The sequence below is a fragment of the Morus notabilis genome, unplaced genomic scaffold (genome assembly GCF_000414095.1).
Source record: "Morus notabilis unplaced genomic scaffold, ASM41409v2 Scaffold435, whole genome shotgun sequence".
Lineage (NCBI taxonomy): Eukaryota > Viridiplantae > Streptophyta > Magnoliopsida > Rosales > Moraceae > Morus > Morus notabilis.
The window spans coordinates 68793-84283 of NW_010359587.1; the positions used below are offsets into that span (position 1 = coordinate 68793).

General features: G+C 34.7%; 2 protein-coding genes across 2 annotated transcripts; one reads left to right on the top strand and one right to left on the bottom strand.

Moving 5' to 3' along the window:
- Positions 1–1725: 1725 nt before the first annotated feature.
- Positions 1726–4820, bottom strand: LOC21388637 (L-ascorbate oxidase homolog). The gene is made up of 4 exons (XM_010094847.2): positions 4371–4820; positions 3527–4120; positions 2448–2960; positions 1726–2215 (listed from the first exon to the last, which is right to left on the bottom strand). The coding sequence occupies exons 1-4, from the start codon at positions 4613–4615 to the stop codon at positions 1915–1917; spliced, it is 1653 nt and encodes a 550-aa protein (XP_010093149.1). The 5' UTR covers positions 4616–4820; the 3' UTR covers positions 1726–1914.
- Positions 4821–10550: 5730 nt separating this feature from the next.
- On the top strand, positions 10551–12744 carry LOC21388638 (L-ascorbate oxidase homolog). The gene is made up of 3 exons (XM_010094848.2): positions 10551–10792; positions 10992–12104; positions 12232–12744. Exons 1-3 carry the CDS (start codon positions 10551–10553, stop codon positions 12530–12532), a joined length of 1656 nt encoding a protein of 551 aa, XP_010093150.2. The 3' UTR covers positions 12533–12744.
- Positions 12745–15491: the final 2747 nt, after the last annotated feature.

The following is a 15491-nucleotide window of genomic DNA, read 5'->3' on the forward strand; positions in this document are numbered from 1 at the left end:
AAATAAGTTTTAGGGCAAAAATAAAAAGGGTTTAGGGCCAAAATAAAGAAATAAATAAGTTTTGGGGAAAAACCAAAAAGCAAAAAAATAAAATAAAGCTCCAAGATAAAAAAAAAAAGAAAGAGTAAAAAGGGACTAAAATGAAAAAATAAATAATTTTTAGGGTAAAAATAAAAAAATTAAGAAAAGGGACTTGAAAAAAAGAAGAGGAGGGGGAGCACTTTCAAGCAAAATGGTGCCGTTTTATTTGAAATTGCTCGAAGTTTTAATTACCTTGTTAGTATTAAAAACATATAAAATTTGAATATAAGTCTCAAAAAGAAAAAAAATGAAAAAAATAAAGTTTTAGGACATCAAGCCAAAAAAAGGATTAAAATGAATAAATAAATAAGTTTTAGGGCAAAAGAACCAAAACGGAAAAAAAATAAAGTTTTAGGACAAAGTTAAAAAAGGTGTAAAAATGGGCAAAAATGAAAAAAATGAAAAAAATACAGAAATCTTAAGGCAAAAGGAACCAAAATGAAAAATAAAATAAATTTCACGACAAAATTAAAAAAAGTGTCAAAAGGGGATCAAAATGAAGAAATAAATAAGTTTTAGGGTAAAAAAATTAAAATAAATAACAATAAGATTTTGGGACAAAAATAAAAAATTTAACAAAAAATGAATAAAATGAAGAAATAAATAAGTTTTAGGGCAAAAAGAACCAAACAAAAAAAATAAAGTTTTAGCGCAAAAATAAAAACGGTAAAAGGGCCAAAATAAAGAAATAAATAAGTTTTGGGTAAAAAACTAAAAGAAAAAATAAAATAAAGCACTAAGATAAAAATAAAAAAGAAAGGGTAAAAAGGGACTAAAATGAAAAAATAAATAAATTTTAGGGTAAAAATAAAAGTTTAAGAAAAGGGCCTTGGAAAAAAAAAAAAAAAAAAAAAAAAAAAAAAAAGGAGGGAGGGGGGAGCACATTTTACAAAAAAAGGGCGTGGAAAAAAAAAAAAAAAAAAAAAAAAAAAAAAAAAGGAGGAAGGGGGAGCACACTTTCGACCAAAATGGTGGCGTTTTGTGCTTTCTATAACATAGATATCGGGGACTTCTTGCGTCCCTCGGCGCCAAAAGGAAAGAGCCTCCCTATGTATTTATTATTATTATTTTTTTCGAGCCGTTCATATGAAATGCAAGGGCTGCCAGTGAAAGGAGGTTAATTGACTGGGTTCAATAAGGTGAATGTGTAGCCGGTAAAATGGGGCATCTAAGGCAGGCCCATACGACATTGCGTTTTTCAGGAAGCTTATAAATATTATTTATTAAAAAAATTGAGGAAATGGTAGTAAATGTAGATTTTTGAAATTAAATTAAGTAAATAGTAGATTTTAAAACTATTTAAAGTAAATAGTAATTTGTGTTGTAAATGAATCATAAATGATTCATTTATGATTGATTAAAAAAATAATTTAAGTGGTAAAAAATCTTAAAATTTTTTTATTTACGTGGAAAATTTTTTTTTTACCAATTATAAAAAGTAAATTTACGTAAAAAAAAAAGGTTCATTTACTATGTAAACTACGTAAATAATTCATTTATTACGTAAACTGTTAGGATAGAATAGGATTGCATCCATTGGGGACATAATTAGAACAAATTGTTTTCCTTAATTATAAGTTCTCAAACATATTCATTTACTTTTACCACATTGTTTTTTGCAACAGAAGTCCAATAATACTGGGGTTTTATTCATAAAACTGGAGCAGGGACAAAATATTAAATACATTACAGACTGACTTGAAAAGGGACATGATCACTTATAATTAATGTAATAACTGGTGATTGACCATGAATCCTTTTCACTGATTCATTGTTGTGTATGTGGCGCTGACTACAAAGAAAGGTGTGGATATGTCTATTTTTTTTTATTTTTTAGATGGTGTAAGGATGAGGCTTGGGCAAGTCCTTGACAATGCCGCAAAGCAAGGCGTTGTCCGGCATATTGTACTCATCCCTGAGGGACCGCGCCGGTGAGAGGACACTAATGTAGAGTTGCTGCCCTAAGTACCGATTCTCTGTCAGCTCCGACCGCAGGTTCCACATTCCGGCGTTGTCGAATGTAAGCAGGACTGCGGCGTATGATTTGGGATACACCTGAATTGTGTGCCTGCTCACTGCATCAAGAAGATTGTAATTTTTTCTCTTCTCTGGCCTCCACCTCCCTGGTTCAATCCTAGATCACCCATTGTAAAAACAAAATGTTTTATTAGTACTGGAGAATAAACACGTCTGCCATTTTTAAACAAACATTTTTTTTTAATTAATTTATTAATACAGAGTCCATTTAAGTGATGGAGTTTTATCATAATAGGATGAAAACCATGTTTTCTCAAAACATAGAATTTTTCTTTACCAAAAACAATAATAAGAATAAATTGATGGCTAGCTAATTGATTTTAACTTACGAGACGGCAAAGAAGGAGTATCCAGCCAAATGCCAAGACTGCAAGCTCTTCTCATGGTTCTCAAAGATGATCTCCACAAAGTTACGGAATGTCTGGTTGACCACATTAGGAGCCAAAGTCACTTCACCAGAAAGTTTCTTGGGCGGCTCATCTTTGATCAAGTCGTACTTGAACACCTTATCGGCAACACCGTAGTACTCGGCCAGCTTCAACGGTGTCACGGGATTAACGTGAGAGACTCCGTTGATGCCGTAACGGAGCTTTCCCTTAACTCTGCTTGCCGAGTTGACGATCTTGATTGTGCGCGTGATGGGGATCTTACCGTAGTGGTAGGATCCCTGGGGGTTTGGCCTGGCGGCGCTGGCGGTGAGGTTCCACCGGAAGGACCGGAACTGGTTGAGCGACCAAGCCCACCCGACCGGAGCCTCTGGGATGTTTTTAAGGGATGCACTGCCTTTGCGGCCGTTGGTGTAGCGGATTATGGCTTTTCCGGTGAGGACGGTCTTAGTGAACCTGGTGGTGAGTCACGGATCCAAAAGTTTATTTATATAATATGAAAAAATACAAAAAGTTCTACCATCATGTTATATTATATGATAATATAAAATTATAAATGTGGAAGAGATAATAATGCACTATAATTTAGTAATATTTGCAATAAATCATAACTATTCTACCAACATATTTAAAAAAATATGTGGCTGTTTTTTTTTTTAAAAATTATCTTTTTTTTTCCCGCTAATTCATGTTATCTAAACTATCCTCATCATATAGTAAATTACATTAAAATTTTAAATTCTTCAAGTAATTAAAAAAAGGTGTCAAAATTTGATGGGGAGAAGAAAAAAATTAGACAACAGTATTATAAACTCGTTAGGGACACATTATTTGGTGATGTAATGATTTCTTTAAGATATTCTCACAAGAAAAAAAAATTCAATTCAACTTATTAACTCAATCAAGATTTTGTTTCCCCCTTTGTTATACAAGAGATTTGGAGAAACCAATGATTATTAGGAGTAATTTAGAGAGAAGAAGAAAATAAAATGTTGTATATTAACTACTCATAGAGAAATTACCTGGTTGAGGCCACCATGTAGTACTCCTTGGGCGCCTTATCGGCGGTGACGAGGACCGAGAAGCACTGGCCGACGTGGACGTCGAGAGACTCGTAGGTGTTCTGGACGGTGTGAGAGCCCTCCATCTCAACCAACTTCATGGGATGGTCTTGAATCCTGAAGTTTAGGGAGTCTTTAAGGCCCACATTACAGATTCTGTACTTGTACGTCTTCCCTGGCTTCATGGTGAAAAGTGGCTTCTTGTCATTTCCAGACTTGCCGTTGATCAAGACGCCGTCCGGCCTGCCGAGGGAGCGGCCGCTGTCCAAGAAGTTCTTGAGGGTTTTGTGGCTCTTGACGTACCAGTCTCCGATGAGGACGGTGTAGTCGTCCTCGGGGTCCGCGTAAGGGACGGGGATGAGGAGACGGCTGTTGACGCGGAGGCCACCGAAGGCGCCTGCCGCCCTGTGTACGGCGGTTGTGGGGTAGTAGATGTAGCTTCCTATTTGGTCCTTGACTTGGAAGTGATAGGTGAAGTTTTTGCCTGGAGGGATGGGGCAGTTTGTCCCAACCACTCCATCTTGCCAAGAGTTCTTCCTGTGCTGGACTCCCGTCCTGCATATATGGCAATAATTTAATTAGACTTTTTCAAATAAGATATGAAAAAATATGGCAACAATAATCTACTATCAATAATACATATATATTTATATGTTTTATATATATGCTCATTGTCACAACCACTGCATAAAAAGGGCCTAGCTATATGAATATGACTATAAAACATCGTGACAATGTCTTGTTAGAAAAACATGATGAAAGGAGACACGAATGAGGGGACATATGAGCCGATGAATGTAAGTACCAAGTCAAAAGGAAAGGCTCGTCAAGGTTGTTCAAGACGTTGAGGACAATGTTGTTGTTGGTGGTGGAGTTGATGTTGGGTCCTGGGAATTGGCCATTAATGAGAATTCCTTGCTGAGGAACACCCAAAGGAGAGATTGTACCGTACGTGACATTCCACGTGAAGAACAGGTAAGGATCTTCTGCTCGGAGCTGTACTACCGCCGATAGCAAAACCAACCACGTCACAAAAATCACCCTTCTCATTTCTCCTCCTATATATATATATATATATATATATGTATGTGTGTATATATATGTATTGGGACTGGAAAATTATCAAACTCTTTCCTTAAGAGTCAGTGTAATTGTCTATTACATATGAAACCTAATATGACAGATAATATCTGTCGACTGGTTCCTATAGAAGAAGATGATTGATCTTCTTCGTTTTCTTCTTCTCTATTTGATCATAAATATAATCCCCAGTTTCTTCCTTGAGGCGTCCCTGATCTGTTATATAATATGGTAATCTTGACAGTTTTTTTATGTGTTGGAAATGGTGAAGACATCGTTGGACAATTCATTTTTAGTAAATCATTATTAAAAGCAAATAAAACGAAGCCTAAAATTAGACATAAACTTTGTTTATGATGGATGGTAAGAAAGAGTTTGAAAGGACTTGTAAATTGATGTGGACCCTAATTCTTTTTTACAAATATTAATTAAGCAGGATCACATGTTCTTATAGATATTGAAATGATGCCCTTAATCACTTTCTTGGAAAAAAAGAGAATTAATGTCAGTTTTACATTTTTTATTTATTTATGAAAGTAACTTCCGAATTAAAATTTTTAATACTAGATGTTAATAATTAAGAAAAACAAATTTCGAAAATAATATTTGTCATTATAGCAATAATTATGATCACGACAAACGAAATCAATATGCCTTATATGTTCTCATTAAATATTATTCAACAAATAGAAGAACGAATTATAAGTCATCAATTATATATGTATATATAAAATCGCACGGCGGATCTGGCTTTGGGCGCCATGGTGCTGGAGGGGTGAATCAGCTCACAAGTGAACAGAGTGCATAGCGCTGCAGCGCCACTCTGTGGGCGGAGAATTTACGAAGTATGGAAATCGTAACAGCGCCTCGGCAGGCACCCACTGGAAATTGTCAGACAGTAGTTTTTGGGTTTTTTCGTAATCTCAAAGAAAAATATTTTACTTGGGACATAATTGGGATAAAATTACTTTTAGTAACAATAATTTAGAATAAGTATTTAAATAAAAGAAATTTTAAAATATTAGATTATAGCAAAAGAAGCAAAAGAAACGGGAGAGAGAACAAAGCCAAGTCGAAATGGGAAATGGGGAGAAGGCAGTAAATGTCAGATTTTATGAAACTAAATGAAATAAATATCAGATTTTAAGATTATTGAAAGTAAATAACAGTTTATGTGTGTAAATGATGGTAAATATTCATTTACGACCCCTTAATTTTTAAAAAATTATAGTTTGACCACTTAACTTTTTAAAAATTATATTTTGACCCATTAATTTTTAAAAATTTATATTTTGATCTCTTAATTTTTTAAAAATTAAATTTTGACCCAATTTCATTAATAATTACATTTATACACCTGGTAAATGAATCATTTACAAGGAAAATGGATCATTTACATATCTGGTAGATGAGGTCAGTGAATCATTTACTTAAACGAATCATTTACATTGACCTAGTAAATGAGGTAAATGATTCATTTACATGGTAAATGAATCATTTACAAGGGGTATTTTTTCATATTTTTAAAAATTTAGGTCTAAATGTAATTTTCAAAAATAAGGGATCAAATTGTAATTTTTTAAAAATTAAGGGATCAAATTTTAATTTTTTAAAAGCTAAGGGATGAATTTATAATTTTCTAAAATTGAGGGATCAAATTTTAATTTTTAAAAGTTATTATTTACAGTGGTAAATAAATCATTTATCATTTAAATGATAAATGATTTATTTACCACGTAAACTGCTATTTATTTCAAATAGTTTAAAATCTGACATTTACTCCATTTAGTTTCTAAAATTTGACATTTACAACAATTTCTCGTCAAAATGGAGAGTATACTTTTGCACTTTCACAAATAGAACATATTTAGAACAAACTAATAAATAGAATACAAAGGAGGAATATATTTAAGTAAGGGTATTTTAGGAAAAATCATTTCAGTAAGATAAAAAAGGGAATAAAGTATTTTAGTGAAATAGAGTTTAAGACTAAAAGGGTTTTCAATAATTCTAAGTAATTTTTTAAGACTAAAATATTTTAATGAAATATTTTAAGTAAACGTTTAATATTTTTTGACAAAAAAATAAATTAAATCAAATAACTCATAAGCGGTTTGGGCGGTTTAAGCTTAACACTAAAAGAGTTTTTAATATTTCACAAAAAAGATTCATGTTTATAATATAATATAAAAATAGAAAAGTCATAAAAATTCCCTATTGTTGAGGCTTTTTTGCGGCGGACCTGCTGATGTAAACGGTATGATGTTCGTGGCCTCTCCTAATTTGTCTAACTGGGTTAGCTATCAGATGTGAAAGAGCGTCTAGTAGCTGATGGGCATATGACAGAGTTCAAGAGGGGCTTTTAAATCATTGTTGTAAGCTCTGGAGCTGAGCGAGCTCAGAAGGATGTTTTCGTGATCGACGATGTTGGCCCAGTTGGGTTGGGCTAGACCATTGTGACTCCGAGGAAGACGGTTTTAAAGGGACAACCGTTGCGATTCCTACTCCATAAATGTGTAGACTTTCATGAAGAGGATCTCTAGGACGTTTGTTTCCTATATTCGTTCCTGATTCTGAATCATAGTTTATGGTTCTCTACAGTGTTTTCTCTCACAAAAAATACACGTAAAACGAGAATGATTCTGAATCATGATTCTGAATACATAAACCAAACGTCCTCTAAGTAAACCAATAGTGTGGGGGAGGAACATAACTATTTTATTTTTTTCATACCAAATCAAAAAATATTTATCTAAAAAATTTAAAATATTTTATACCTATAAGCGACAAATAAACAAATAAATATTAATGGGATCTCTATTTAGCATTGTTAGCATTTATACCCTTAGGAATACATGTAACGATGTTCTTTGAGACATTTTGACTATTAATAAAGATTTATTTATTTCATATATCTATGTATTGTCCTTTTATGTTCATATTAGTTGAATGTATAATAAGCAAACTGAAAGTCTGAGACTGTCATTCTAAATCTTTAGGTCATGCATGTAATGTGAAGAACATGCGGAAAACAAGAATCTAAAGATGATAGTCTAAATCATATGATCCATAATCGAGGGAATAAAGTTGGGCTTTTTATTCATGTTAAGATTATTATGTTGTCTACTTTCTAACAGAGACGGCTTGTCTTGGTCGTCGGAGGTGGGACTCCATGGGTAGAGACATTGATATAGTTTCTAATGGTAAAATCTATATTGGATCGGACCAAAGTTGAATTGTTTTAATTAATAATTCTGTTTGAATAAAATAATTCACTTTTGACGAATTATATGTTGTCATCTTAATCCTGAGATGGATAATGAACCCATATGCTTGACTTGCATCTTTTGATGTACTAAAGGGAGACATCCTGACATTATGTAAAGGTACGTTTACCGGTACATTAGGGGTATGACTCGTGTATGCGTAGATTCGTTATTCATAGATAGTGGAATCCATAGCTCCTATAAAGAGTCAATGATATCCTCTTTGCATTATCAGTGGATCGAAAATACGAGCGCTCAGTCATTAGACTACTATGTGTTATCTAATGGTTTACTGTTTGTAATGGTACGAATAGTGGTTTTCTGATGGTGTGATAATGGAACATAAGATAAATGTAATCGGGAAGGGAAAATGAAACTTGACCTCAAGTCGATTATGGATATCCTATGGGGATGATACACTAATATATTGAGTCATGGACTAGAGCTATTTAGAGCTTTGTAAATACGCTATATAAATCGAGAGTGCAGCTCTAGGCTTTTAGTGGAGTAGCGCTAGAGCTTTATAATCATGATACGGACTTGTTGGTTTACAAGTAGCGTTGTGATTATAGAAGCTTAATTTATATATGTCCATCGGGTCCCTTTGCTAGCTCACATAATTTCCTGTAACGATACGATGTATTTCCTACATATTGGTAACTTGTGTTATTTCTGTAAAAATGGTTCAAAGTTAATATGAGATTGGTTAATTAATTCATGAGTGATTTATCGGGTGAATTAATTGTTAAATTAATTCTAGATAAATTGGTTGAATTATTGTTTTAAGAGTTGTTTAATATGGGAAGACTATTATATGACTGTTTTGATCATGCACTTTCTCTATTGGGTTGCTTGAATCAAAACTGAGGCTCTGTGCAAGTTTCCCGTATTAAAGAACTAGGAAAACAACTTTTACCAGTGCGGACAGGTCGACTGGTTCATGAAGACAGGTCGACGGGTCCGGTCAACCGGTTTGTGAAGAACAGGTCGACCGGTGAGTTATAACGTCTCTGTCACCGGTCGACCGGTTGTAACGCATAGTGTGTGCTGACATGGTGAAACTGACTCTGGATGCGATTAAAACTTTGAGAAACCTAATTATTACGGAAGTATGACTTCCCAAACACTATAAATAGCCCAGTAAGTCACATTATTCATAAGATCACTTGAGAGACTTTTTAGATGCTATTGACAAAAGATTCCTAAGAGGAAAAATTATTTAATTCTCAAGAACGATTTTTCCTTTGGCTCTCTTGTGGTTGGAAGGAGTTCAAAAATACCAAAGGGAGATTGAACGACATATGCCCACCCGCACTCCGATCGTGGAAATGAGAATAGCAAAAAAGACCAGTTGGTTGAGGCTCTTCCAGTTGCTGTTTACAACGCTTTGATCTGATCGCTGTTTGGAACGCTTTGATCAGTCAAACGTGTAGTTTTCTTAAATCTCAAAAGGTATGATTTAGATCTTTAGTATTTATGTTATATAGCATCATGAACATGTTCTTGGTTAGCTTTGATGTTGATTAAATTTTTTAAAATTCCGCTGCGCACTCGATGCCGTTTTTCCAACAAGCATATCCAATTGTACGAGTGAGTACACATATTATTATTATTTTAGGTTATCCCATAAATAGAATCTCAGATTTACTCTTAATTTCACTTTAGTTCTCGATTTTTAAAATGTGCCACAATTAGTCCCTAAGGTTTTACTTTATTTCAGTTTCAATACTTCCGTTAGCTAGGTGTTAAATAATTAATACTGTAATAATTAAATATCAAAATTGAAACATCTAAAGTGTAGAGACTAAAATAATACAAAAAATCAAAATTAATTTTCATAAATAGTTTTTAAATTTTAGATGCACATTTTCAATTTTAGTCCTTAATTTTTACATATTCTGTCAAATATTTATTACCTAACTAACAGAACCAACAAAATTGAAGCAGAATAATACCTCAAAAATTAATTATGGGATGTTTCACAAGTCAAGCAGGAAAATGGAATTGAGGGTAAAGTGAGGGATTATTTGTGAGATTGACTCTATTTTTTTTTAATGGAGGTGTGGACATGTATTAATTAAGGAACTAGCCATTTTCAAAAATAAAATAAAATAAAATAAGAAACTAGCTAATTAATATTTGACATAAAATTTATTAGGGCTAGGTCAAGATCTAAATGATTAAAGAACCTAAATAACCTGAGGACAGTTGATGAGGCATATGTTGGTAAACCGTATAACAGTCTTTATAGGCAAATGTTAAAATAGAAAAAAAGAGGAACATGATTTTAGGGTAATTATTAGTGAAATATGTGAGGAAAAGCGCAAAGCAAGGATTAAGAAAGCAAAGAGAAGAATTCGCTGACTTTGAATGGTCAAGAGATTACCACTTGCTTGTATAAAGGAGAAAAGTCTCTGGTTTCTCTTTCGGATGACACAAATCAAACCAACAAAATTATCAACAACCTTCTCCTTCTTCTTCTTTCTTTTTCATGTATCATCTCTAATTAGGAAACTATAATACACAAATATTGTTCATGTAATCAACTAGTTTTAGTATATATAGAAACACACAGATATATATATATATATATATACACACATACACATATACATAGACATTATATATATTATTGTAAGATGGGAAGGGTGATATTTATGTTATGTATATGGGTTTGGGCAATTACAATGGCCAGGGCTGAAGACCCTTACCTTTTCTTCACATGGAATGTGACGTATGGAACTATCTCTCCCTTGGGAGTCCCTCAACAAGGCATTCTCATCAATGGCCAATTCCCAGGCCCCAACATCAACTCCACCACCAACAACAACATTGTCCTCAACGTCTTCAACAACATTGACGAGCCCATTCTCTTCACTTGGTAATTAAATTATTTCTCTTTCACTAATTTGGTTGTTTATTATTTAATTCATTACATATCATGTTTTATATATATATATATATATATATATATATTTATTTATTTATATTTATTATTTATTTATTTTTTTATTTATTTTTTTAATTTTTTTATTATGTGTATTTATGTCAACATAATATATATATATATATATATGTAGGTTGGGAATCCAGCAGAGGAAGAATTCATGGCAAGACGGGGTGCTGGGAACAAATTGCCCTATTCTCCCAGGCACAAACTTCACGTACCGGTTCCAAGTGAAGGACCAAATCGGCAGCTACTTCTACTACCCGACCACAGCCATCCACCGGGCGGCAGGCGGGTTCGGCGGCCTCCGTGTCAACAGCCGTCTCCTCATCCCCGTCCCTTACGCCGACCCCGAGGACGACTACACCATCCTCATCGGCGACTGGTACACCGAGAGCCACTCAACCCTAAGGAAGTTCCTCGACATCGGCCGCTCCCTCGGCAGGCCCGACGGAGTCTTGATCAACGGGAAATCGGCGAAAAGCGACGGAAGCGACGAGCCCCTTTTCACCATGAAGCCAGGCAAGATCTACAAGTACCGAATCTGCAATGTGGGGCTCAAGAACTCTCTCAATTTCAGAATACAAGGCCATCCTTTGAAGTTGGTTGAGATGGAAGGCTCTCACACCGTCCAGAACACCTACGAATCCCTCGACGTCCATGTCGGCCAGTGCTTCGCCGTCCTCGTCACCGCCGACAAGGCGCCCAAGGACTATTTGGTCGTCGCTTCCACCCGATTCACCAAGAATGTTCTCACCGGAAAAGGCATAATTCGCTACACCAACGCTAAGCCGGCCCCTCCGTCCCCCGACGTCGTCGAGGCGCCGGTCGGGTGGGCGTGGTCCCTCAACCAGTTCCGGTCCTTCCGGTGGAACCTCACCTCCAGCGCCGCCAGGCCGAACCCTCAGGGGTCGTACCACTACGGCAAGATCAACATCACGCGCACGATCAAGCTGGTGAATTCAGCCGTTAGGGTTCAGGGGAAGCTCCGATACGCCATCAATGGCGTCTCGCATGTGGACCCTTACACTCCGCTGAAGCTGGCGGAGTACTACCAGGTTGCGGACAAGGTTTTCAAGTACGACATCATCTCCGACGAGCCGCCGGCCAATGCCGGAGATAAGATCACGGTGGCTACCAACGTTGTGAACCAGACTTTCCGTAACTTTGTCGAGATTATCTTTGAGAACCACGAGAAGAGCCTCCAGACTTGGCACTTGGACGGCTACTCCTTCTTCGCCGTTGCGTAAGTACTTGTAATAATACTGGAATTTCTGTATGTTTATTAGAAAAAAAAAATTTGCTTCTATATATGCAAATGATATACTCTGGAAGATTTATAACAAATATATAAAATATGAATAATAATGCAGAATCGAACCGGGAAGGTGGAGCCCAGACAAGAGGAGCAGGTACAATCTTCTGGACGCGGTGAGCAGACACACAATTCAGGTGTTTCCGAAGTCATGGGCTGCGATAATGTTGACATTCGACAACGCCGGAATGTGGAATTTAAGGTCGGAGCTGACAGAGAGGCGATACCTCGGACAGCAACTCTACATCAGCGTTCAGTCGCCGGCGAGGTCTCTCCGGGACGAATACAACATGCCCGACAACGCTCTGCTTTGCGGCGTCGTCAAGGATCTCCCATGGCCTCCTCCATACAGCATCTAAATTACTACTATACATAACAAGTTTGCAATTACACCATCATGAACAAGCTAATTTGAGTTACATCCTTTTTCTTTTTCATTGGTTGAGGACGTGGCGAGCTTTGATTCGCAGGCTGGTTCATTTGTTGTTTGTTTGTTTTTTTATTTTTATTTTTATTTTATATATGGTCTGCTTTTATCATGTATCAATGGATGTTGTTGTTGACAATGTACTTTGCCGATTTTACGTTAAAGAGATCAAATTTTGATTAGACCAGGTGATTCAATACCGTCCATTAATATTGTAGCGAATAAAGATTTGTTTACTATTTTTATATTATTATTATTTTCTGAAAAAGAGTTTGTTTACTTTTTAGTTGGAATAATTACACCAAATTAACAAATCACCGTAAATATCGGTTGGCTAATTTATGCTAACTACTCTACTGCGTATATGCAATGCATGTGTATCGGCCTTTTGAAAATCCGAGGCCTGATCATTTTAGAGTCGCAAACTCTGGTTGCTTGTTTAGGGCTAGTTTTCTTTTTCTAATAGAGTTGACCTTTTTAAAATTGTCTTTTGGCAACTTTTCTTGTAGACTTCGTATCTTTTAGGAGATGAACTATCTTTAGTGTGATTTAGAACCTTTCTAAAATTCCAAAATGGAGGATTCTTCGGAAAATTTTTAAAATATTCTTCAGATTAGTCGACTCTTCTCCTTCTCCTGTTGAGCAATTGTGGTCTCTAAATATTATTGTCGACCTAGGCAGTTCTTGGTCGGTTGTCTAATTTGTCTTGGGTTGTTGAATCCTCTTGAATGGTTTTCTTGGCTGATGTCTCCAACCTCAGTCTGACTCGAGTGGACACGTGGACAATAGAGATTGAGGAACAAAATTTGACCCTAACAAACATCATCAACCGCTAGGTTCGAGACAACCTCTAAATCCCTCAACCACTTATGGCGCCATACAGCCACTTTTGCAGCTGCCGATTATTTGGCTTTCATAGTAGAGTCAGAAATGCAAGATTGCTTAAAAACTCCTCCGTATCAGAGCTCTACCATTCAAGATGAACACTGAGCCCAAAGTTGACTTTCTCAAATCCATATTTAATTGAAAATCGGAAACAGTGTAACCGACAGGAGTAAGATCCGACCTTGAGTACACTATAGTTTCATAAATTCCGGTTTTGTCATTTGATTATTATGTGTGATTTTTAGCTGTCGTTGGTTAAAAAGAAAGGATTATTTTCATAAATTCTCTCACGGTGATTTCTCAATTCTAAAAAGAATAATACTAGAGACACCAACTTAAATCTTAACTCTTATATACCAATTGAAGTGATATGTCAGTTGTCATTTTTTTATTAGTAGGTGTTTAAAAAATTGTCACGTCAATTAATAAAAGAGATCGCATCTCTAATAGAAAGATGACAACTTATGCGCCACATCAGTTGGTACACAACAATTAAGATTTGAATTTGTGTCTCTAACATTACTCTTTTAAAAATGCTACCTAATTTTTTAAAACCATTCAAAACATCCCTTGATTTATAGAAAACCGTTTAAAATATTCAGTTTGTCCACTTCCATTTATAACATTGAAAGGTTTTCTGTTGTGGCACCAATTTTCAAACATTATAACTCAATTAAGTTGTAAAAAGAGCAATTATTAAAAAAACAAATTCATAAAGTGTTTTTTTTTTTCTTTGAAATAAATATGTTTCATCGAAGGAAGGCTCGAAAAGTACTCTCACGCAGCTCAAACCCCACTAGGACAAAAATACAGATATGAATGGACGACTGCAAAATCCCACTCTATCAAATCCATTAGTATGGTATTTTAAAAAATTTACTACAGATCCAGAGTATTTTAAACGGTTTTGTAAATTAAATTGAGGGATGTTATGAGAAATGGTGCATATTTTAATGAAAATAATTACAAAAAGAAGCTTTTGATGATTTTCTTGTTAATAATTGCTTCAATTGATTGGTAATGTGTGTTATGTAATATTTTGTAATCTAATGTTTTTGTTTGGCAATTTAGACCACTGGTGTAGTTGACCGAAGTCCAGACACGACAGACTGATAATGTATCCAAAAGAAAATCTATGTACCCGATTTGTCTCTTGTCACCGGCATCGGTGACATGCGATGGCCCTCGATTACTCTTGGTTCCAGCGACATTTGGTAGATGACTTACAATAATCTAGTAAATTACCTTTTTGAACGTCAAGAACAATTTCCATTTATAATATTCAAGCAAAAACATGTTTAGATTTAAATGGGTATTTCAATTCATTCTACTTACTTTTTCTTACTAACCTAAACACTCGCAGGAATGATAAAGTAGGGTATTGAGAAAATTACATAATTTACTTTTAAGAATATATAAGTCTGGACTTTTATTCCTTACTCTTAATAAATATCTTTTTATTAGTGTAATTATTAGACTAAAAAAGTTATGAATCAAAGGTAAAAATTCTGACCCATGAACTTTAAAAAGGTATTTATTAAGATTACCTATAAAACATATATTGTTGATCTTTAACCAGTCTATTTGAGGGACACAAATTCAAAGCTCAAATATTTAGCTCCTTAAGGCATTCCTTCATATTGCTCTTTTAATTAAAATAAATATGTAATTTTTATTGTTAGATTCTTCTTATTTAGTTAACTTACAAAGTTTAATTTTATCTTTCAAACGAGGGAATACTAAATTCTGTAACTTTTTCATCATAAATTTTCAGGTTATTCTCACTATTGTCCCCTTAAATTTAGGGTTATTTCTACCTTTCCCCTTAGACTTTAAAAACTTTCCCTTTTCTTCATGTATGTTAAATAGTCCCACTTAATTACTTGTGTATAAATTTTCATTAAAAATATATAAAAAAGCACCTTTGACCTCACTTTACCTTCTATATATCGATTTAACGGAAATTTCAACAAAGGGAGTTAAGAGTGAATAATCAAAAGTTTAGG